The 24,513-nt window shown below is 41.7% G+C and overlaps 1 protein-coding gene across 17 annotated transcripts in view; it reads left to right on the top strand.

Moving 5' to 3' along the window:
* Positions 1 to 24,220, top strand: part of LTBP1 (latent transforming growth factor beta binding protein 1) — a 432,121-nt gene extending 407,901 nt beyond the window's left edge. For all 17 annotated transcript variants that reach the window (XM_067007826.1, XM_067007825.1, XM_067007830.1 and 14 more), the window contains 3 exons: positions 15,299 to 15,421; positions 21,735 to 21,884; positions 23,244 to 24,220. In XM_067007826.1, coding sequence (XP_066863927.1) covers positions 15,299 to 15,421; positions 21,735 to 21,884; positions 23,244 to 23,425 — 455 coding nt within the window. In that variant the 3' untranslated portion in view covers positions 23,426 to 24,220. The remainder of the gene's footprint in view (positions 1 to 15,298; positions 15,422 to 21,734; positions 21,885 to 23,243) is intronic.
* The last annotated feature ends 293 nt before the right edge of the window (positions 24,221 to 24,513 follow it).

Raw genomic sequence — 24,513 nt, 5'->3', positions numbered from 1 at the left:
GTTTCTCTTCTTCCTGCCCCAGCATCCTCTTCTTCTCCTGCCCCTCTCAATACCCTCTAATCCTGCCTGTTCTTAAAATTTTTTTTTTTCCCCCTTGGTTTGGGGGGAGTGGCTGAACTGCTTTGGGAGGACCATCAAGTTTGGGCTCTTTATCATGATATGGCCAGCCTCTGAGAGAGAAAGCTATTCGAAAAACCAAGTCAGGAAAGGCAAACCACCGTGTCCATATTTTGAATGAGAGAGGGTGGTCATTGTTTGATCTTTCTGGAGATTGTCAGTGCCATGCTAGAAGGAGCTCATGAACTCTCAACTCTGGAGTTTATTGAATACGAGTTTTACGTAGCTTGGTTTTTCTGGGTCTCCACCTGAGTAAAAAATGCTGATAGCTGACATGTGTATGACACAATGCCAGGCACCGTTCAAGAGGCTTACCATCCATTAAGATATTTAATTCTCCAAGCCGTCCTATGAGGTAAGTATATAAGTACCTCCTTCTGGGGGGAGAGGAACTGAGACACACGAGATTACCATCCGTGGTCAGATACCAGGAAGCGGCAGATTCAAATCCAGGCATCCGTGCTATCGATCACTTTAGTGTTACCCCAGCCCCCATCTCCCCAGGGTCTCAAAGCACATCTTAGATAAATAGTGTCACTTAGTATATAAAAGTAACAAAGTGAAAAATTAAAGGTGGGATTTTTTTCCAATTTCCTCATGCGTTGTGTGCTGAGAGAGAAACTCTACAGCCTTAGAGCCAGTCGGTAAGCTTAGCCAACTCAGACTCTGTATCAGAGTCGAGCACACGGTGGCCATAATAGATAACAATACATACTTGATGAATTAATGCATTAAAGCAAGTCAGTAATTCTCAGTGAATAAAACTGTTGGTGATGCCTAGCACATAGATAAAATGAACTTTTAATGTTTTTATTTATTGCTACTCTTAAAAGTATAAACTCAAAATTTTCTGGAAAAATGTACCTATGGGTTACAAGATATGTAGGGTGCTATTATCTCATGGAAATAGAAACCTATGGACCTGCAAATGAAAGAAAATTAGACACATTTGAACACTGGAATCTAAAGTACCCAGGGATCCTAGTGTCTGTGGTTATCTTGTTAAAATAATTAGATTTCTGTTAAGTAAATTATTAAAATAATTAGACTCATTGTGAACAAACTGAACATAAAGAATTGATAAAGTCTTGATCTAAAACGTAGAAGTTAAGAAATTTTGAGGGGAGACTAGTGTGTTGAGATATTGCCACCTCTTGGTTGATACTGTGTACTGCACCACAGGTGTTTTAACCTCTGAAGTACTAGGTGCGGGTCAGGCATAGAAAGGTCACAGTGGGGTTAAAAAAAAAAAAAATCTCCAAGGAGACTGAAGTGCCACAAAAGAAATTGGCAAATGCTTAAAATGTTTTGTGAAACACTGCTATTGATCAAAATGCGGAGGCATGGGTCTTCTCAGTTTTGCTCACAGAGCAATTCGAAGATATAAATATATAGATAGATTTGATTAGAAAACTCTGGTAGTGGGAATAGAGATTCTCCTTGTACTTGAGTGCCAGGAAGAAAAATATAATCATTACAGCGTAGGAAAAATTTGAAATCAATTCTGTCAGTAAAGAATTCTGTAGATCATAATAATAGATTTATGTCTAATTCTTATTTTTTAAAAAGTCAAGGGCTTCCCTGGTGGCGCAGTGGTTGAGAATCCGCCTGCCGATGCAGGAGACACGGGTTCGTGCCCTGGTCCGGGAAGATCCCACATGCCGCGGAGCAACTAAGCCCGTGAGCCATGGCCGCTGGGCCTGCGCGTCCGGAGCCTGTGCTCCGCAACGGGAGAGGCCACAACAGTGAGAGGCCCGCATACCGCAAAAAAAAAAAAAGTCAAATAACATGTTTAGTAAACTATTATATGCAAGGTGCAGTTAGTAAGAGCTGTGTCTGAAATGCAGTCTAAATTACTTATAGTTTACCTGTCTTCAGTTTCAGTTAAATTATCTACATATTCTTTCATTTCATTTTTTACTTGAACCACCTACAAGGCAACATCTAGGCAATACATTTTGGAGCAGACGTACAGTCTGTATTTACAGGAAATGTAGAATTCTGTAGAACTGACATGATATAAAATTATGCTGTATGCCAAATTAGAAGTTCATTCCTCAATATTGCTCATTCAAATGCACAGATAACATCCTTCTGTAATAAATTCATCATCTCCTGTGACACACTATTTTTTAATACATCCTAGTAACTTACCTACCCCGTCTTTTCATATGGTTTCGGAAGAGTGAAAGAACCTGGAATCTGTCTTTGAACAGTTAAGCTAGTGATTTTCTTTCCTATCTGTGCATGGCTCTTACATGTTCCCAAAGATCTGAGTGTAAGAAGTTTCATAATACCCTTGGAGGTGTGAAGGAAGACAGGGATTTGACTCACGGACTAAACTTCAAAAAATATTGTAATGGGGCACTGGTTGCAAAAGGCCTTTCAGCAGTCACAGTTTAAAGGCTTTTCCAAGAGCTACGTTTCCAAAGAATGTTAATAATAACTCTGGAACATCCTACATGTGAGGCACAGTGAGTGGTCACCGCCTTTGGTTCGGGCAGCCCAGGGATCTCGTTCTGCTTTTGGCACTGCTTCTGTCAATTGCACTGGGCGAGTTACTTCAGTTTCCTATATCTGAAGTTGAGAACTCTTTTGAGGTTATGGTAATTAATACTCTGTAAGTACGAAAGCATTTATCATTGTGATCATAGATCCTGATTATTATGATCAAAGAAAGTACAGCTGTCAATAAGCCATAGTGGAGAATTTAAATCAAACTGGAAAGATATAAAAGGCCTCCTAAATTGAGTGGCCACCATACGTGTACACTGTATATACAGAGAGAATACTCTCAGAGGTAAGTGGTCCAGTTCTTTGGGACAGAATTCTTGGTATCCATGGAACTAGACTGAATTGGATACCATATGGAAGGGCAAGTAAGCAATGTATATTGTTTCTTATTGAAAAGATTCTTTGTATTTATTTAGAAGGCTACCCCTTACTTTCCCGAAAAGGGTGAAAGTACTTTTCTCACTATAAAAAGCTTATTGCAAAATAAAATTTAGTAGTGAATTATGCACATAGAGCCTTGGTATTAAATGTGATCATTACGTTAGTTTCCTCACTTGTAAAATGGTAGTAGCAACATCTTCCCAAGGATTGTTTGAGGGTTAAAAATGTGCTAACGCATGTTAGATGCTTGGCATACAGTAAGTGCTTCGTAGGTGTTAGCGATGATTATAGATCAGATCTTGTTCCAGGATATGAGTGGAGCTAATGATTATTCCCCATTGTTACCTTACTATACAGTGCTAGAGTCTCTTTGAAAGTAAGCAAGAGTCAAAGACGATGAGGGAGGGGCAGGTGAAAGTTTGGGGACTAACGCAGAGCCAGATAATCTCTGCAGCCCCTGAGAGAACCTGCTGCTTCTGTGCCCCTAGAGGCTCCCAGGCTACCAGTGTGAGTTATTATATAATGTCTGAGAGAGGCCTTGTGCCTGGAAAAGACCATTCAGGGTTGGGTTTTACATGAACATTCAGGGTATCCAATTTATCAATGTTAAAACCTGGACTTAACCTAAGAATATCAGTTCAACGTAAACATTTTGTCCTTCTGTTTATAAGTCCAATATTTTTATATAAAATAAGATCAAGTTTTATTTTGTGATTAATGTTTATATAGCTCAAGGAACAGATTAAACTTTCCTTGGGAGTTATTTCTATATCAAAACTCTGTTAATTAAGTCTCTAACACTTTGGCCTCTGATTTATAAATTTCACGTATTTGATTTGATCTCATGCATTTTATATACCTGAAAGGGCAGCCTCCAATCCTGATAAGCATTTTCTTCTTAGGTATTTAAGCAGCCTTATCAATCTAATAAATCAAACTTAAAATGCAACAGATTGAATTCAATACTTACTGACCTAATAGAGTTCTGTGAATTCTCATGTAATATAAAATCCTAGATATTTCAAATTGAAATCACAAGGCCCATCAGATTATCTGGTATGTGGTTCTCTTAAACATTATAGACATATTAAATAACAACAAAAAAACCCTTACTCTAAAACTTTCACAGTAAAGTATTAATATTCTAAACTTAATGTATATCATTATCCGTGTAGCAGAATTACCATCTTAGGCCAGCTAAGGTTACTGGGTAGAAAAATTCATGACTGTGATTGTTATTAGTTATTAGAGAATTAAGACCAGGACATGGGATGTATGTACTCACAGTGTGAGTCTAAGTAGCCATGTGTGACATGCAGAGCACGTTCTATTGTTTCCATGTTAACAGAGGACCCCACGTGTTCGTAATGGGTACTGTTTTTTTAAGCAATACCTTCCATTGCAGTGACTCTCAAGGGAATAATAGGCCAGATAAAATTAATAAAAGCTTTTCTCTAACTGCACATAACACCCCTCAAGAATCAGGTACCTTCTGCTAAAGGTATGTGCTCACCTTATTGAAATTCTCTACCACACAAATGACAAACTTCCCCTGACCCGGTAAAGAAGGTTTGGGGCAATATATTCAGGGTTCTCCAGAAAAACAGAACCAATAGGAGAGAGAGGAAGATTGATTGATTGATTGAGGCACTGATTCGTTTTAAGGAATTGCCTTATGTGATTATAGAAGCTGGGAAATTCAAAATCTCTAGGGTGGCCTGATGTTGTGGAGGCCCAAGGAAAGCCGAGGTTCCAGGTCAAAAGCCATCAGCCAGAAAGAGCCAGCTTTGTAGATGAAGTCTGAAGTCCAAAGGCAGTTGGGCAGTGGAATTCTCTTTCTCATAGGAGGGCCAGTCTTTCTGTTCTACTCAAGCCATCAACCCACTGAAGGAGGCCCACTCACATTATGGAGGGTAATTTGATTTCCTCAGATCCACCAATGTAAATGTTAATCCCATCCAGAAACACCCCAAATAATGTTTGACCAACTTCATCTGGGCACTCCGTGGCCTAGCCTCGTTGACACACGATATTAGCCGTCGCAACTGGGATTGAAAAAAAAGGTTGAGAACCAGTTAAAGGAAATATTTGCATTTTGTAGAGCTTCTCCAGCTCCTACTACCATCGTGTACAAACACACACTTAAGCAAAAGGGCCTTTATTTTCAGTCGGGAGTGAAATGTCATTCTTCTCCTTCCCCAGACATACACTGGAAAAGGGCAGGGGGAGGTGAGATACTGAACCCTCAATTAGGACCCCGGGCGGGACAGGGCTTTTATGGCAGGTCAGGGAAAACCAGGAAAGAGATATTGGATTTGTGGAAGAGAGTGAGTCAACAGGAATGAATGATACAAAGGCCAGGCACAAAAAGAGGGACTGCATGAGAGGACGAACACTAGAAATGAAGCCAAAATGTGGATTCTTTTTTTTTTTTTTTTTTTTTTTTTGCGGTACGCGGGCCTCTCACCGCTGTGGCCTCTCCCGTTGCGGAGCACAGGCTCCGGACGCGCAGGCTCAGCGGCCATGGGTCACGGGCCCAGCCGCTCCGCGGCACGTGGGATCTTCCCGGACCGGGGCACGAACCCGCGTCCCCTGCATCGGCAGGCGGACTCTGGGTAAGGAGAGCTAAAAAGGAAAATTAAAAAAAACTCTCACAAAGGGGAAAACTTACTCCATTTCCTGCTAAACTGTTGGTGACAGAACTTGGGAGGAGTGTCCTGGAACTGGGCTGCAGTTCCCCAAACCCAATTCCCTGGAGTTGGTGTGAGTCAGCAAGGGTTTGGGATGCCAGCTGGGGAGGACCAGCACGCTGGTGGAAGCTATTGTCTCAGTGGCCTCAACAACTATTACAGCACAGCTAAATGTGAGGGGGATTTGATGGAAAGTTGGTGATAAAAGGACACTTCTGAGATTTTAGTTTGTGTACGATTTGGACTTTGGGGTATCGATTTTATTTAAGGCTTATTTTCTTAATAGCTATACTACATTGAAGTGCTAAGAAGGTATTTGGCCATGCTCTGTTATTGAAAATATTGACTGGAGAATAACTTGCATTATTATTATAATCATACCTGTCTATTAGAATCTTTCTAATGTAAAGCCAAAGTAGAGAAATTAAGATATGCATGTAAAGTTGAACCATCAGATCACAAAAAGCAGCACTTTTATTTTTCACTAACAAGCAATCTAATTGATCTTAAATCACATTTTTAGCAGTTTAAACTTTCTACCTTGAAATCAGACATTATGAATAGGCATTCGATTTTCTAGAAATGCCTTTTTGGTGTCGATTTTCTCTTTAGTGGAAATTTTACTTTCACGTATTTTAAATAAGTTTTGCCGATAGGATTTTTTTCTCTTCATTGATAGTTGAAATGTACTCTAAGAAAATGAACCACGCTGAGTGGGACTATGAAAAATATCACTGTATGTAATTGCTTAAAGCCCTGTTCTGTGTTTGAGGTTTTGAAATCAAATCATGTTGTATTTATTTTGACCTTTTCCTAATTGACTTTATAAGACAACTATGGCTGGAAAAAAGCCACTGGCTGCCCGTGTCTTTTATATGCTGACCTCATGGCTAAAGCAGACACGCCTGGCAGAGGAAGGGTGAGGGAAAGTTTATCTCCTCTCCCTTCATGCAGCAGACAGATTGTACCTCTTATGACTGGGAGGAAAGCATCTAGGAAGTGCTTAGGAAGCGTGTTGGCATAAATCTGCAAGGAGCAGAAACCAGGATGATAATTATTTTGCTCAACATCAGTAGCCAGTGTCTTAAGAAGCAAATTACAAAAGATTAGCTCATTGGAAGGCTTCTGGGCACAACAAGGCCTTCTTTTATGCTTCCTTCTGAGCTTCAAGTCTCAGTGGCAAGCAGAGCTGTTATGAACAGTTGTGTTGGTTGTGCACTGTTCAACCCTAGAAGTTACCATTCACATCATAATCTTTCAGTGCTTACCGACGTAGCCAAATAAATCACTGCCAGAGGGAAGAGTTACAAGGACTGTATCTGATTCTGAATAGATCCAGAGGGGAAGGTAAGAAGGGAGTTACTTCAGATTAAGATAAATAGCAATATATGAGCGAATCGTAAAACAGAGTTACAGATCTTAAAACAGTTCAGTTTTGCTTTGCAGCTTTAGCTTATTTCCTATAATTAAATGGGATACATATTTATGAATAATCTATTAATTATGTTTAGCAGTACTTTAATATTGCATTAATTACCTAGAACTTGTTCTTCAAATGATGATCCAGTAGTACATCTTTATTTCATAACCTTGAGTTCTATACTTCTGAATGTTCATCAAGAGAGTTTTGAGGGGCTTCCCTGGTGGCTCAGTGGTTGAGAGTATGCCTGCCGATGCAGGGGACACAGGTTCGTGCCCCGGTCCGGGAAGATCCCACATGCCACAGAGCGGCTGGGCCCGTGAGCCATGGCCGCTGAGCCTGCGCGTCCGGAGCCTGTGCTCCGCGACGGGAGAGACCACAACAGTGAGAGGTCTGCGTACAGCAAAAAAAAAAAAAAGAGAGAGAGAGAGAGTTTTGAATAGCTTCAAAACAAGATACAATTATTTTTACCCTTAGATTTTAATAATTTAGTTTTATTAAAAGAAAACAATAGTTTGAAAATTTAACCTGACTTGACCTTTGAAATATCATTAAATTTCTCTGGACCTCAGTTTCCTCAGCAGGAAAATGAATGAGGTTAGAGTGTCCATGATTACTTACAGTGCATTCAATTCCATGATTGTCAGTCGTCTGGAAACACCCGTGTGAGCACCACCTGAAGACAATAGCGCCATCTGGTGGTGATTACCTCATATTATAGCCCACAGGTTTCAGTGACAGATTGTCTTCCAATATTTTGCAGCCTAATAGTAAAAATGTCTGCTTAGAATTGTAGAATATGTAAGTTAGAAAGGACCTTAGAGATCAACTCGTCTTGTTTTCTCATTTTACCAATTAAAAGTAGAAAGGTTAGATGAATACCAGACTTTAAAGAATATATTTTTTTGTTCCTCTTGACTTGTTTTTTAATTGGGGTTAAATTCACATGACATAAAGTTAAGCATTTTATAGTGAATAATTCAGTGGCATTTAGTATATTCCGTATGTTGTACAACATCCTCTTTAATCTTAAGCACATGTGTAGCTCAAATTTTAAAATAATTCTTACTTGGTTAATGCAAAAAACATAACAGAAAAAACAAAATGTATTCCTTCCATATAATATTTATTTTTCCTAATTGTTGACTTCTCAGATTGTCACTTCAGAGTGGCACTTAATGAGTACGAAAGCAGGAAATGAAACAGTTTATCTGTCCTTCCAGTTGGAAAAATATGAAGTAGATCAGCTTAGAAAATTAACATGTTGAACTTTCCTCCTATTTGCCTGTTCATTGCATTGTCCAGTCTTGTCTCTTATCGAATATTAGAAGTTACTTCATTCCTAATTTCCTCTGAGATTGCCTGAATGCAAGACTTAATGTTTTATTTCCAAAGCCCTGTTTACTTAGAAATAGGGGAAACTTTTCATGCAGTCCTTCCTGAGAAATTCATGTTATCAATCATTATTTTAAGGTTTTCATGTGTGGCATAATTTAATGCTGTTACAAGTCTATAAATTTTGAATCCAGGTTTTAAAAATGTATTTCTAAATGGAACCTCCATTGTTTTGGCATTCACACCCAGCAAATCTCTCTCTCCAGTTATAGTCTGGCTACGTAAACAGCAGTGTGATGGAAAACGCTGGGAGTGACTGAACTTGGAAGGGGCAGCGTTAGGTGAAGGTTGGGGGTGAGGGAACTTGATTGGTCTACAGCCTGTGAGTTTCCTTAGAGCAATAACATTTACAGGCGTCTCACAGAATGTAAACCCTGCCGAGACTATACTTCATTACTTCCCTCTCCTCGACAAGTACAATTTAATTGAACATTAAGCAATTTGATCTCTTCCACCTAATAAATTGAGCAAATTCAATAAATATAAATCCTGCTAATGATAAAGCTGACCCTGGTGGGGCTGAGCTCACCAGCATTCACGGTTATTACTCTCCCTGGAATTTTAGTCAGAAATGCTTATTGCTGAACTAAGTACTTACCTGATACTTACAGTCTAGGGAATGTATTTAATAATTTTCTTCTAAGGGTTTCAGAAGGGCAGCTGTGGAACTGAAAGAGCATGGTTTTGCAGATAGACCAACAGAGTCAATCCTTCAACTAAGCTAGGACAGTTATGCTATAAACCTTAGCTTCCTTATCGGAAACAAAACGAGCTAATTACAGTTATCGCATAGGATTCTGAGATTTAAAGGGAAAAGTGTGCGCAAAGATACACAGCGCCTAGCACGCAGGAGCTTAATAGTGCATGTTAGCTAACTTTCCTTTTTTCGACTATTCTTTAGCAGGGATCTGTAGTAGGCAGCGTTTATGTGGTCCTTTCATTTCCCTAAGACTTTCTTATCTATTATATATGCCTATGACTCTGAGTTACCTTCCCTCCTCCTCTTCACCTGGCTGGCCCCCTTCCTGCAGGTGCTCATCTCCAAGGTGAAGGCTTCCGCAGCTCTTCCTGGCTGACTCTAGGCATTACCTCTTCTTCATGCACTATCGCACATGTCAGTGTACTGTCATTTTATCCTTCCTCTCTCTCCCAAACCCCACACTTCCTGTAATATCCTCGGCCTCTGGTGGGATGAGTGAGTCAATCACTGAATGGAGCAATGAACTGCCTTTAATGCTGCTAAGGCACAATACCATAATCCTGTTCAAGTCACAGCTCAAAGGAAGGTGTCTAGTCCAAAGAATAGGAAGGAGTAGGACTAGAACCCCGGGCTTTGGACTCTGGGTGCTTCTCTTTTTAGCAGGGGTCCCCAACCCCCAGGCCGCGGACTGGTAACCGGGCCGCACAGCAGGAGGCGAGCGGCGGATGAGCGAGCGAAGCTTCATCTGCTGCTCTCCGTCGCTCGCATTACCACCTGAACCTCCCCTCCCCCATCGCTCGCCTTAACCGACTGAAACCTGAACCCATCCTCCTCTCCCCCCCCACCCCCGCCCCCACCGTCCGTGGAAGAGTTGTCTTCCACGAAACCGGTCCCTGGTGCCACAAAGGTTGGGGACTGCTGCTTTTTCGGATACCGGATTTTCTCTCGGCAAGTTTTAACATCAGGAAAGCACGTTTACTGTCTGCTCACCAGGCACTGTGGGTAAGAGTGTGTACTCTCTGAGAATGAGTAAGCAGACAGACACCTGAACAGATGTCCAGTTCCACAGGGTGTGGCATCACGAGTAGAATCCTCTCTCTTACGTTCCTTCTTCTGTCATCAGTACTGGATGGTATGTTCTGTAAATGGTCAACATTTTTCTAATTGCATGGCTTTTGCTAATTTCGAAGAAAAATGCCGATTATACTCCTGGCTCAGCATGCGCTCAGGTAAATATTCCTTCCATTCTCCCTGTCTCCTTCCTCCATTTCCTGGTGTGTATGTTTTCCAAACACCATCATCAATTAATAGTACCTGTGGAGGCCTGTAGGAAAAACACCTGATCTAGAAGTTTCAGTAAAATATGACCCATTTTTCCTTATGCATATGAATTGGTCCTTCTCCTTTATTTGAAAATCGTGCACTTCAAACTTTAGAGCACTAGGTCTTCAGCCCTGATGTGTGGAGAACAAAATGCAGCCTCTTCATCCTTTCTAAAAGCAGCTGAATTTAATCTGCCTCAGTCAGACTTCACCTCCCAGTTTCCTCACACGCCCGATTGGCATTGTGACGTGTGACTGTCCAGACCAGCCCTACAGATGTGTCTGTCATAAGGAAGGAGATTTCCTGCCAGGATATGATAATGTGCTTCCCATTGCTGCTGACAGCGGGGGGCCCCAGACCTCTTGGCTCCAGGGGGGCAATTTTTTAACTCTTTTTTTCAATTTAGAATTAACATCTAAGCAGTACCATCTGTCATGTGAATCTGCCATGCCAGGGAACTGAGCGTAATCCACGGCCTGGATCTTGTTTAGACCACGTAAGTGATGGTGGCCCACACCATCCCATGTGTGTCTTTCATAGCTTTGATCAAGAGCTTAGCGTTTGTGCCTGCAGAGGTGAGGAGTGCAATGGGGGAGGGGGGGCTTTGAGGTGTGAATATTTCCACTTCCTATTCATTTCACATTCATATTTGGCTAGATCCTGGATGGACACGTTGTATGGTGTCCCAGAAATGGCATGTGCCTCACAAAGTACAAGCCCTGCTAAGCAGAGCTCTTCCTTTGCACCAAGCCCCAGACAACTAGGTGCTCAATTGTTGTCAACTTGCTTAAGTAAGGAGTGTCTTGCAGAAGGAAAAAGACCCTCGGGACAAAAAATGTGTTCATTTGTACATGTTGAGCTGGATGAAGTGGCAGCCAAGAGACTCTCATGGGCTGCCATCAGGAGCTGTGGAAACAGTTCAGGAATCTGCCATTCCCAGCTCCACGGCCTCAGCCAACCATAACTCACTGCCTCCCCAGCTGGACTATAGCCATGACCCAGCCCTAGCGATAACCAAGGCCAAGCGCCTCCAAGCTCAGTGGGCTCTGGTGTGGCTTGGGATGCTCAGAGATCCAGCACATGTTAGCAAGGTGCACATGCCCAGATCCTGGAGGAGACGCCTTACCCAGGCTTCACTAGAAAACTCCACGATATTCCAGTTGTTCCCTTAAAAGATGATGAGAAACCTACTGGCTACTCAAGGCATTTCTAAAGGGATCGAGCATATACGAACAACTGCTGACCATCAGTTTTTCCCCCTGTATTTTTGTGTGTGTGTGTGTGTGATACGCGGGCCTCTCACTGCTGTGGCCTCTCCCGCTGCGGAGCACAGGCTCCGGACGCGCAGGCCCAGCGGCCATGGCTCACTGGCCCAGCCGCTCCGCGGCATGTGGGATCCTCCCGCACCGGGGCACAAACCCGCGTCCCCTGCACTGGCAGGCGGACTCTCAACCACTGCGCCACCAGGGAAGCCCTCCCCCTGTATTTTGAGTTTTGTTGATCTAGTGTTAAAATGTGTTGTTGCTGCTATCTTATCACTGATCAAGCGATTAAATTTGCCCAGGCAGTCAATCATTTTTGAGATGAAGACATCTTTCTCTGTTTACTGAGCTGGAGTTTCCCTCCATCTATTTAAAAATTTCAAATCTTGAAACAATATCTAAAAACATCTGGAGACTGTGCTTTCACTGCTCTTAATTTATTGTACCAGTCTTTGCCCATTGACAACTACGTTTAAAGTTTTGCTAACACTATGTTATATCAATCATTCTGATACCGTCTTTGCAAATCCTCATGTATTTCCAGATGTTCAGCAGGGACATGAGTGATTTTACCTAAAAGAAAAAATTGTAACCTCCATTTTCTTGGTGCTGCAAAATTTATGAACAGTTCCATCACGTCATCTCATTTTTTAATACATCAGTAACAGAGGCAAACAGGAATTATCCCCATGTGACAGATGTGAAAACTGAGGCTTGCCCACAGTTGCTAAGCTGGAAAGTAAGTGGTGCAGTCAGGACTTGAGCCCTGGCTTCTGCCTCCGAAGCCCATGTTCTTTGCATGACCCCGTGCTCATTTCACCCTTGACCCTGGCCAAGAAGGAGAGCAGATGTGGCAATGGGAGAGGCAGCATGGATGGATTAGGATAGACCCATAATGCTCCCAGAAAAATAAATCAAAATGCGTGTCCTGGTGTTGATGGGACTGTAGCACATCTTCGAATACAAAAGAGAGTACACTGAATGTAGAAATGATGTTTTGATAACTGACCAAAAATCTTGAAGTTTGGATTGGTAACGTGTTAGATAAAGTGAAGCAGCAAAGGACAGTAAGTTCTAGAAACTTGAGAAAAATGCATGTCCAGGGATGAAAGGGAGGGGAAGGAAGATGCAGCAAACCGCAGAGGGTCCCCCGCCCATTACTCTCCTCTGCTTCCCTTTACGGCCTGGGTCACATCCAAAGCCTTTCCTAGGAACGACCTGGTAGTCCCCAAACACAGCTTACAGTTTGCTTTTGTGATGCTTTTGGGTAAACTGTTTTTAGAATCCAAAATATCTTCTATTAAGCAAATCCTTCTCATCTACTTAGTTTCAGGTCAAGTGTTCCTTTTCTAGGAAGCTGTTCCTAAACATCACACAGGAACAGAAGTCCACTCCTCCTCCACTCCTCTCCCATTTGATCCCTTCCTTTTGTGATGTTAGACGGTGAGAGCTTGGAGGGTGGAGACCAGGTCATCTCTTGGTGGAAGAGGCACGGTCTAGGGGAAAAGCCGTGGGCCTGGGACTGGAGAGTGAGATGCTGAAGAGGAGCATACCGCTCAGCCATCTCTGGACTTAGGTTTGCAAAATAAGAGCAGGAATTTTTTGTAATATCCACTCTTGATCACAACTGTTGCCTGGATACAAAATGTTGTCTCCCTTTCAGATGTACAACAAATATATATAAAAAGTCATGAGAGAAAATGACCTCAGTGTGCGAAACTTGTAAACATTTCTGCAATCTTGCCTTTGCAGGGAAACCCTTAATTCTTCTCTTTCAAACCTGAAGCAGAACTGACAACCATTTGTGTTCTCTTTGTTTGAAGCTTTATTTTTGTGAGTCAATGATCTTTTTCCAGGTTTAGCTATTTCCTTAATGAAATTAGTATTTCTCATGAAATGGTTGTGTGAGGAAGTGCTCGGGGATGTCTGGGGTGGGGGTGTGCGCCATTCCTGGAATGCTTCCCACAAGAAGAATTTTAGGAAGGGGCACCCATGATCCTACCCTGTCTAGAGGTTCAGGGTCTTTTCTGCTTTTACGCTCCCTTCTTGCACTTTAGGGGAGAATGTGCGGGTGTGTGCACGTGCATACACACACGTACCTCACGCACACCTTTGACTCCTTTAAGAGGAGGGTGATGGAAGAAAGCCTTGAGAGTTCACACACTTGCCTCAGTGCTTTTGTTTAGTTTTGTTACAGAAGGAACTAAGATAGAGGAAAACTCCTTCAATCTGTGGTCCAGGCAAGTGTGGCTGCTGCCTGGTGTGGCTGCCCTGAGTGTCCAGCCAGTCCCGGGGCCGGCTGACCTGCAGCTCTCAGTTCCGGCAGAGATGCTGAAGTCTGGGTAGCCCCAGAATTTTCACCAACTGCTAGATGAATCCTTGGGCAGTATAGTTTCTATAAAATGTGCGTTCAGAGCATGAAGATATCTCTTCTAAAGCTTTCCTCTCTAGACCTTCTAAGTAACTCTGCTCCAAAGTACGGGTAAGAGCCTGAGACCGTGAAATGCACTGAAAGCACAATCATCCCCGAACATGTGGAGAAGCAAGATCCCGTGTGCTTGGTGAGGAGGACCAAAGGGGGAGTTAAGTCAGATGGCCATGGGAATGGGATTGTGGCCTCAAGAAGTGGTAACTGCAGATGAATTTCGCTAAGGTGCAGAAGAGGCAAAGACAAGAATTACAAAGGAGCTAAGGTAGATGTAGGAGAGGAAGGATGTGAAGTGTTCACCCTTCATGCATGACTGAGTTCAAGTATGGTGCTGCCTCAGACCAGTTGTCATTTAGCCACTCCATGCTTCTATTTCCCATTGGTAAAATGGAGATACTAGTAGCTTTTCATAGGGTGGTGTAAATATTGTATTGAATTAATGTGTATTAAGTGCTTAAAACAGTATCTGGCACAGAGCAAACATTATACAACTCTTAGCTATTGTTACTAGTACCATTACGTCACTATTACTGTTATGATGTTAATCATCATCATCACTGCTATAATGTTATTCATAAGGAGCAGGTCTTGAGTAGAGAAGTATAATAGTAGGTACTAAATTCAAATGGTACTTAGTAGCATCTTCGTTTGGTTGTGTCTCATTTTTGGATCACCAGAGATGCATTTTTTTTTCTCTCTCTAGTGAGTGGAAAAGTGTATATCTGTATGAATGACTACTTTATACACTTTAAATGTTTTGATGAAAACACCTGATGGCTTCAGATAGAGCCATTCTTCCAAAAGGCTTGCAGCACTCTCCGATGGCTCCTTTACTCTCCTGGGATACATTCTACCCACTGTTCAGCTACTGTGTTGGGTCTGCTATTCAGAATCTTAATTAAGCTGTACAGCATGAATTGTACGTGGATGTATAGAGCACTCATAAAGAAGATTGAGACGTTTCAGGATCAGGGGTGTGTGTGGGAGATGGGGCACGCGGCGACTGGGTGCATCCAGGTGTGAGCAAACAGCGGTGGTGTGTCACGCTCATTGTCATTTCCTTCTTAGATGACTATGCCCAGCTGTGTAACATCCCCGTCACGGGACGCCGGCAGCCATATGGACAGGATGCCTTGGTCGACTTCAGTGAACAATACGCTCCCGAAGCTGATCCCTACTTCATTCAGGACCGTAAGCAACATTTTTAGTTACTTTGGAACTAAATTGTGGTTCTGAATTATATAGTCAGTGGTTCGCAAAATGTAGTCCCTGAGAACTTGTAAGAAATGCAAATTTGCGAGCTATGCTGTAGACCTGCTGAATCAGATACTGGGGTGAGACCCACCAATCGGCTTTACCAGCCCTCTGAGTAATCCTTACGTACACTCAAGTTTGAGAACCACCAGATCAGATTACGAGTCTCACTGGTGGGAATGCTATTACGTTTATTTTCTTTTATTTATTTTAATTTATTTTAAATTTATTTTATTTTATTTATTTTTTGAATTTTACTTTATTTATTTTTATAAATTTATTTATTTGTTTTTATTTTTGGCTGTGTTGGGTCTTTGTTCTGTGCGCAGGCTTTCTCTAGTTGCAGCGAGTGGTGTGCGGGCTTCTCATTGTCGTGGCCTCTCCTGCTGCAGAGCACGGGCTCTAGAGCGCAGGCTCAGTAGTCATGCATGTGGGAATCTTCCCAGGCCAGGGATCAAACCGGTGTCCCCTGCATTGGAAGGCAGATTCCCGCCCATTGTGCCACCAGGGAAGCCCTATTTATTTTTTTTATATAGCAGGTTCTTATTAGTCATCAATTTTACACACATCAGTGTATACATGTCAATCCCAATCTCCCATTCATCATACCACCCCCACCACTTTACCCCGTTGGTGTCCATACATTTGTTCTCTACATCTGTGTCTCTATTTCTGCCCGGCAAACCAGTTCATCTGTACCAATTTTCTCGGTTCCACATATATGCATTAACATACAATATTTTTCTCTTTCTGACTTACTTCACTCTGTATGACAGTCTCTAGATCCATTCACATCTCAACAAATGACCCAATTTCATTCCTTTTCATGGCTGAGTAATATTCCATTGTATATATGTACCACATCTTCTTTATCCATTTGTCTGTTGATGGGCATTTAGGTTGCTTCCATGACCTGGCTATTGTAAATAGGGCTGCAGTGAACATTGGGTTGCATGTGTCTTTTTGAATTATGGTTTTCTCTGGGTATATGCCCAGTAGTGGGATTGCTGGATCATATGGGAATTCTATTTTTAGCTTTTTAAGGAACCTCCATGCTGTTCTCCATAGTGGCTGTATCAATTTACATTCCCACCAACAGTGCAAGAGGGTTCCCTTTTCTCCACACCCTCTCTAGCATTTGTTTGTAGGTTTTCTGACGATGCCCATTCTAACTGGTGTGAGGTGATACCTCATTGTAGTTTTGATTTGCATTTCTCTAATAATTAGTGATGTTGAGCAGCTTTTCATGTGCTTCTTGGCCATTTGTGTGTCTTTGGAGAAATGTCTATCTCTTCTGCCCATTTTTGGATTGGGTTGTTTTTTTAATATTGAGCTGCATTAGCTGTTTATATATTTTGGAGATTAATCCTTTGTTGCTTCATTTGCAAATATTTTCTCCCGTTCTGAGGGTTGTCTTTTCGTCTTGTTTTATGGTCTCCTTTGCTGTGTAAAAGCTTTTAAGTTTCATTAGGTCCCATTTGTTTATTTTTGTTTTTATTTCCATTACTCTAGGAGGTAGATCAAAAAATATCTTGCTGTGATTTATGTCAGAGTGTTCTTCCTATGTTTTCCTTTAAGAGTTTTATAGCATCTGGCCTTATATTTAGGTCTTTAATCCATTTTGAGTTTATTTTTGTGTACGGTGTTAGGGAGCGTTCTAATTTCATTCTTTTACATGTAGCTGTCCAGTTTTCCCAGCATCACTTATTGAAGAGATTGTCTTGTATATCCTTGCTTCCTTTGTCATAGATTAGCTGACCGTAGGTGCGTGGGTTTATCTCTGGGCTTTCTGTCTTGTTCCATTGATCTATATTTCTGTTTTTGTGCCAGTACCATTTTGTCTTGATTAATGTAGCTTTGTAGTATAGTCTGAAGTCAGGGAGTCTGATTCCTCCAGCTCTGCTTTTTTCCCTACAGACTGCTTTGGCTATTCGGAGTCTTTTGTGTCTCCATACAAATTTTAAGATTTTTTGTTCAAGTTCTGTAAAAAATGCCATTGGTAATTTGATAGGGATTGCATTGAATCTGTAGATTGCTTTGGGACGTTTATTTTCTTTAAAGAAAATCTTATTTGTTATACTTTCCATGACAAAATCATTTTTATTACCCATGAAGTGGGGGCCTAGTTTAAGAGTCAGAGTTTTCTTGAAAGCTTGGTTATTAGTCTTTTTTCATACAAGGAAATGGTAAATATTAACTGTACTGAGTTGACCTTTGTTTTTAACATCTTTATTGTAGTTGCTTTACAATGTTGTTGTGTTAGTTTCTCCTTTACAACAAAGTGAATCAGCTATACGTATACATATATCCCAATATCCCCTTCCCTCTTGCGTCTCCCTCCCACCCTCCCTATCCCACCCCTCTAGGTGGTCACAAAGCACTGAGCTAATCTCCCTGTGCTATGCAGCTGCTTCCCACTGGCTATCTATTTTACATTTGGTAGTGTATATATGTCCATGCCACTCTCTCACTTCATCCCAGCTTACCCTTCCCCCTCCCCATGTCCTCAAGTCCATTCTCTTAGAATGGGAAATAAAACAGTTGCTCTCCTGGTCAGAGATTAATTTTTAGAATTCACTTGTGAGGGGGGTTTATTAAGTAAGAGATGTGTGATTCTTTTCCTGGATTTATGAGCAGACTTTTCAAATGGAGTGTATATGTGTGATTTCTGTTCCCATTTAGAAAGTAAATGCCTAAATGTACAACCAGAGTGTCCCGGATAAGGAAGCCACCCAAGCTACATGTGTCTGTGGGAGAGACTAGAGCTTTGAAAAATGGGATGGTACAAATTGAAATATCAGTAGATAATGGGTTGTCTGCCTTCAAGAATGGGACTAGAGCAGTGGAGTCCAGGTGCCTGTTCCACATCCTATAGAGGGGGCCTCATTGCAGCAAGTGAAGCTGCTCCAGATTTTCAAGGCAGAATCCCTGCAGACCAGGTAGTTGGGGTTAGGACTTTGGAGACACTGCTGAAATTTAAAAATACAGCAATGCTGTTCTTTCTTTGGGACCTTTCACCTGTGCACAAAGCAAATTAGCTGGGACCTGGGTCCTGAGGAGCAACACAAACTTTGTGGCTGCCTCTGGAGCTACTTCAGTTCTGAGCCAGAGTGTTTTCCTCCTTCCCTCTCTCCCTTCTCTCCTTTTGTTTTTTAAAGTATGCAGTATATTGATCCTTCAGCCAAATTAAAACTGCTTTAAAATTTACATGAAAACAGCATTCTATTAAATCAGCTGGTTGGGTCTTCTAGACCTGAGTGGATCTAGAGCATTGCCAGCATCCAGGAGGACCCCTGGTTCCCTTTTCCCAGCCGCACCCCCACCCCCCTCGGGGTAAACCACTATCCTAACACCTTCGATCAGTGGTCCCCAACCTTTTTGGGACCAGTTTTGTGGAAGACAGTTTTTCCACAGTTGGTGGGGGGGTGGTGGTTTCAGGATGATTCAAGCTCATTACATTTATTGTGCACTTTTATATTACATTGTAATATATAATGAAATAATTATACAACTCACCATAATGCTAACAGGAGGTGGAGCTCAGGCAGTAATGCGAGCAATGGGGAACGGCTGATGAAGCTTCGCACACCTCCTGCCATGGACCAGTACCGGTCCGTAGCCCAGGGGCTAGATTTAGATTTAATCAACCACAAATAATCATGCACTACTTCAAAAAATGTGCTTAAATACATTGACAGCTGTAAGCCTGTGCACTTATGATATTTACACTTCTGTGTATATATTTATAGGTCAGTAAACATTTACTTTTAAAAAAGAGAGAAGAAATATTAAAGTTGAAAGTACAGTTTGCCTGCCCCATAAATCCAAAATACCAGGGTAAATCTACATGTAACTCTGACACAGTCCCATGGCTTGTGTGTGCAGCCTCTAATGCATTATAGTTCAGATGCCAGCAATTTTAATGTTGAAATGTTCCGGCTTATGTAGTTTTGTTTTAAAGCTGTCATGGCTTTAAAACTTTTAAAATTCACTACAAATGTTAAGAAATAAGCATGTTGGTATCAGGTCCATTTCCCATTTAGCAACGTAGGAAGTTGCAGACGCAGTTTGAAGACCCCCAGCTTTGACTATGTAAGGGCCTTTAAATTTCTTACAAGTTGCAGAGAAATAGCTCCTCCTTCCTAGAATAGGATCAAAGGCTCTCTGGCCCTACTGAAGACATAGTCGTGTGGGGTAAGATAGTAAAAGAGAGGCTGAATCACACCACCTTTATTATTCATCATCTTGTGCCTTTCTGTTTAAGAAAGTTGGGCTAAGGACTGGTGTCACCTTTAGTTAGAGCAGTATTTCTAAAACTGGAATTTTCTAGAGCAGAGATCAACTTTTTCTATAAATGGCCAGACAGTAAAATTTGTAGGCTTTGCAGGCTATATAGTCTCTTTTGCAGCTACTCAACTGTGCTCTGGAAGCAGGAAAGCAGCCACAGACAGGTATTAGCAAATAGGTGAGGCTGTGTTCCAGTAAACTTCATTTATAAAAATAGGTAGCAGGCCCACCTTAGAGCACGGGCTGTCCTTTGCTGACTGCTGTTGTTTTAGAGTCCTGTAGAAGTATTTTGGGGAGTTTGCTAATGTGTGTGTAGGAGTTCCAAATTTTAATTTCATGTTTTAACTTCTGTAGTAAACATAATTTTACTAGTTAAAATGGACTTTGCTGTGTTACCTGGACTTTGAAATATTTCCATAGGTTGACTTTCTTGTCACTATTTCTCAAACTGGCTTCAGGATCTGCTGACAGTCTTGATGCCCAGTCGTATTTTTTTTCCTTTTTAGATGTATTAATTTTTAAAATCATTGTTAGACCTTACAGCCCTGCATAAGAAATGATATTGTGCTGCCCCCTGCAGTTCGACTGGAGAATTACTTCAAAGGCCAGATGTAGAGTTTTGACCCTAGGTTGATTTTTTTCCCCCTTAAAGGCTAATACGTGGGGCTTCCCTGGTGGTGCCGTGGTTGAGAATCTGCCTGCGAATGCAGGGGACACAGGTTCGAGCCCTGGTCTGATCCTACATGCTGCAGAGCAGCTAAGCCCGTGCACCACAATGACTGAGCCTGTGCTCTAGAGCCCATGAGCCACAACTGCTGAAGCCTGTACTAGAGCCTGTGCTCTGCAATGAGAGAAGCCACTGAAATGAGAAGCCCACACACTGCAACAAAGTGTAGCCCCTACTCACCGCAACTACAGAAAACCTTGCACAGCAACGAAGAACCAATGCAGCCAAAAATAGATAAATTTTTTTAAAAAGCAAATACATGGTGCCTTCAGAAGGTGAGGGAGAGGATGAGACCCCCCCACATCAACAGTGTGTTTGTGTCACCATGGATTTATATTTACAACTTTCCTCTCTAGAAACAGAGGAAAATATTCTTGATGCCTGGCTACATTGTTTTTGTATTACTAAGCTCTAGCTCCGAATCAGTTTAAAGATATCTAAAAAAAAAAAAAAAAAAAAAAAAAAAAAGCCAAACAAGAACTTCTTTGTTTTCTTTAAAAGAATTTTGGTTTTCTAAACAGAAATATGATGTATTTCTCATTTATCAGGATGTTTTGAGTCCCTTTTACTGGCTTTATCCTTTGATCCCCCAAGAGCCCTTTTGTAAGGCTCATTCCAAAGCCAGAGCAAACAGACCTCACATGGCAAGGCCAGCCTGGCTTTTCTCCGCTCCTGGGAACTCCCAACGGAAGAGCATTGCCTCCAGTGCTCTTCATAGTGAGTCCATCGGTTCTATCCTGAAAGATGTTCTGACATTGAGAACTCAGGAAATTTAAAATCTTAGACAAAAAATTTTAATAATTAAGAGCAAAAACAAATACCCTAGTTGCTGTATCATTTTATATGATTTTAATGTAGAACATCAGAATTCAAGATGTGGGGCTAATCTGTACAACCTACACCAGGTTGGTAATGGTTTGCTTAATATCATGTACAGATACATTCGCTTAAATTTTTTTTTTTTTTTTTGTGCGGTACGCGGGCCTCTCACTGTTGTGGCCTCTCCCGTTGCAGAGCACAGGCTCCGGACGCGCAGGCTCAGTGGCCATGGCTCACGGGCCCAGCCGCTCCGCGGCATGTGGGATCTTCCCGGACCGGGGCACGAACCCGCGTCCCCTGCAACGGCAGGCGGATTCTCAACCACTGCACCACCAGGGAAGCCCTGATCATGTCATTTTAAAAAACGGTGTAAGAGGTTGAAAATGTCTAACTTGCCTCCTGTCCTTTCCCTTCCAGGTTTTTTAAATAGCTTTGAGGAGTTGCAGGCTGAAGAATGTGGCATCCTCAATGGCTGTGAAAACGGGCGCTGTGTCAGGGTGCAGGAGGGTTACACCTGCGATTGCTTTGATGGGTATCACTTGGATATGGCCAAGATGACCTGTGTTGGTAAGAATCATATGTATTTGATGGGAAACTACTCTTTTCCTGAATGCCCTGTGGCTGAACCTCAGGCATCTAGTACATTTAAGATTTGCAGAGGTTCAGTTTGGGAAGATGAGAAGAGTTCTGGAGATGGACAGTGGTGACGATTACACAAAAATGTGAAGGTACTTAATGCCACTGGACTATCCACTCAAATGGTTAAAATGGTCAGTTTTATGTTCCATATATTTTACCACAAATTTTTAAAAAGTTGATATTTAAGAATTCATATAAATGGTACATACCTATGGAGGAAAGGCCACAAAGTTTGGGGTAATTAGTTTGACTCTTAAATTGAGCTTTTGACTCTGCGGCAAATGTTTTCCCTGAATACCTGACACCAGCAAGAGGGAAATATAGATGAAAAAGAAAATACAGCTTCCATCTTAGAGAAAGTTCTTTTCACAACTCTCACGTTGCCTTCCCTCTTACTTTTTTTTGCGGTACGCGGGCCTCTCACTGTTGTGGCCTCTCCCGTTGCGGAGCACAGGCTCCGGACGCGCAGGCTCAGCAGCCATGGCTCACGGGCCCAGCCGCTCCGCGGCATGTGGGATCCTCCCGCACCGGGGCACGAACCCGCGTCCCCTGCATCGGCAGGCGGACTCTCAACCTCTGCGCCACCAGGGAAGCCCTCCCTCTTACTTTTAAGAGAACAGTAAAAATATATTTATCCTTACCGTGTGATTGAGGCTGTGTTCCTGAGCCTGTTGGCCTCCTTGCTAAATGACCCTTGACTTGTAGCATTTTTTTCCTCTATTTTTGTGGCTGTTTTGCTCCATCATGTAGTTTCCCCACTTCAGTTTTGTTAGTCTCAATCTGAGGTGGGTCTAAAAAAAAGGTAACCTGGGTTATTAAAGGTGTTTCAAGTGCATAGAGCCTTTCTTTCCTGTGGGAAGAAATCTCAGAAAGTAACTTAAACCTTTAGAGAGGCTGCTCAGAGGCTCTCTGTATTTCTCTTGACAACCTAACAGTTCTTCTGCATGTGCAGAGAGGAATTTAGAAGTAGGATAGCTGTTCCAGCTTTCTTAAGGTTTGACTATAAAAAGTCAAGCTGACAAAATGTTCCCTGTTGTGTTAAATAACAAACAGAGAAAGAAATTCTAGAACCTCCTGGATAATCACCTTTTTAAGATCTAGAAAGTAGTATTTCTCTTGCATGTGATTGAAACAGACAATAATGGGAAAGACTATGCAGTTTACTGGGGGGAGAGCACAGGACAGCCAGGCTGTGTTCAGGCCAGCTGCCTCAGGTAGGGTGTAGATTGCATTTCCTCCCGGAGTGATGTTGAAGCTTGCTAACCTGCGTGGTTTGGCTTATTGCAGATGTCAACGAATGTGATGAGTTGAACAACCGGATGTCTCTCTGCAAGAATGCCAAGTGTATCAACACCGAAGGTTCCTATAAGTGTGTGTGTCTGCCCGGCTTTGTACCTTCCGACAAGCCAAACTACTGCACTCCATTGAATACCGCCTTGAATTTAGAAAAAGACAGTGACCTGGAGTAAAAGTGAAGCTACATACCTAAGCCTGTATACTCTGCACTGTGTAAAGGAGAAAGAGAAATGTATTATACTTCAGACATTTCACTTGACCCAGAATGTTGGAAATATGGAAACATCATGGAGTTGTATATCCTCAGAAGCGAAAGGATTCAGTGTGAGCCTGACTTGTGTGACAGACCAAATGGACATTTCTCTGAAAAAACAGTATATATAGTCTGTTCATATGTAAAATTCAGTGGAAAAGAGGCAGAACAGTGCTATTATTTTAAACAGAAGGTTGTATTATTATGTTTTTTGTTTTGATATTTTTTACTATTGCTTGATTAAATCTGGCATTTAAATAGTGGTGGAAATATTTTATATAATTTTCATTTTTTGGTATGCAGTTCCTTGGCTACTGTTTCTCTCTTTCAAATGTCAAGTGCAAAAGCCTTTGATAAAATATTGTTTAAACTATTGTAAGTATTGTTACACAGGGTTATGCTATTCCTGGTCTGGAACATTTTTAAAATCCAAATTGTCCTGTGGAACAGGCAGTGATTGTTTCAAAACTTTTATACACATTTGGAGAAAAGTACTTTATATTTACAATGTGTTATCTGATTTTAATGTCCATTTTTAGCCAAGCTGCTGGTAGGTGTTAATTGGATCCCTTTCCTACAATGAAATGGAAGAACTAATGAGCTTACATTAGTATTATAATGTGTAAAGTAGGACCAGCAAATTTTAAAACTTGATGATCCCAATATATTTACCATTGTATGTTAAAGCAAAATAAATCACCATTTTTTTAGAAAATTTCTACATGCGAGTAATGTCAATGACCATGTGCACACAAGCTGTTCCCGACCACCCCACTCTATCAATGGTCTTCTATGAATGTAGTCTTTTACAGGTTAATTATTAAATTGGTTAGATACTGTTATGGGTGGAATTGTGTCCCTGGAATTCATGTTGAGTCATGTCCCCTCAGTACCTCAGACTATGACTGTATCTTTAGATGAGCTAATTAAGGTTGAAGAAGGTCACCGGGTAGGCCCTAATCCAATAGGACTGGTGCTCTTATATGAAATTAGGACATACACAGGAAG

This window comes from Kogia breviceps, chromosome 11, assembly GCF_026419965.1.
Source record: "Kogia breviceps isolate mKogBre1 chromosome 11, mKogBre1 haplotype 1, whole genome shotgun sequence".
Lineage (NCBI taxonomy): Eukaryota > Metazoa > Chordata > Mammalia > Artiodactyla > Physeteridae > Kogia > Kogia breviceps.
This window is presented reverse-complemented; position numbering and strand designations above follow the sequence as displayed.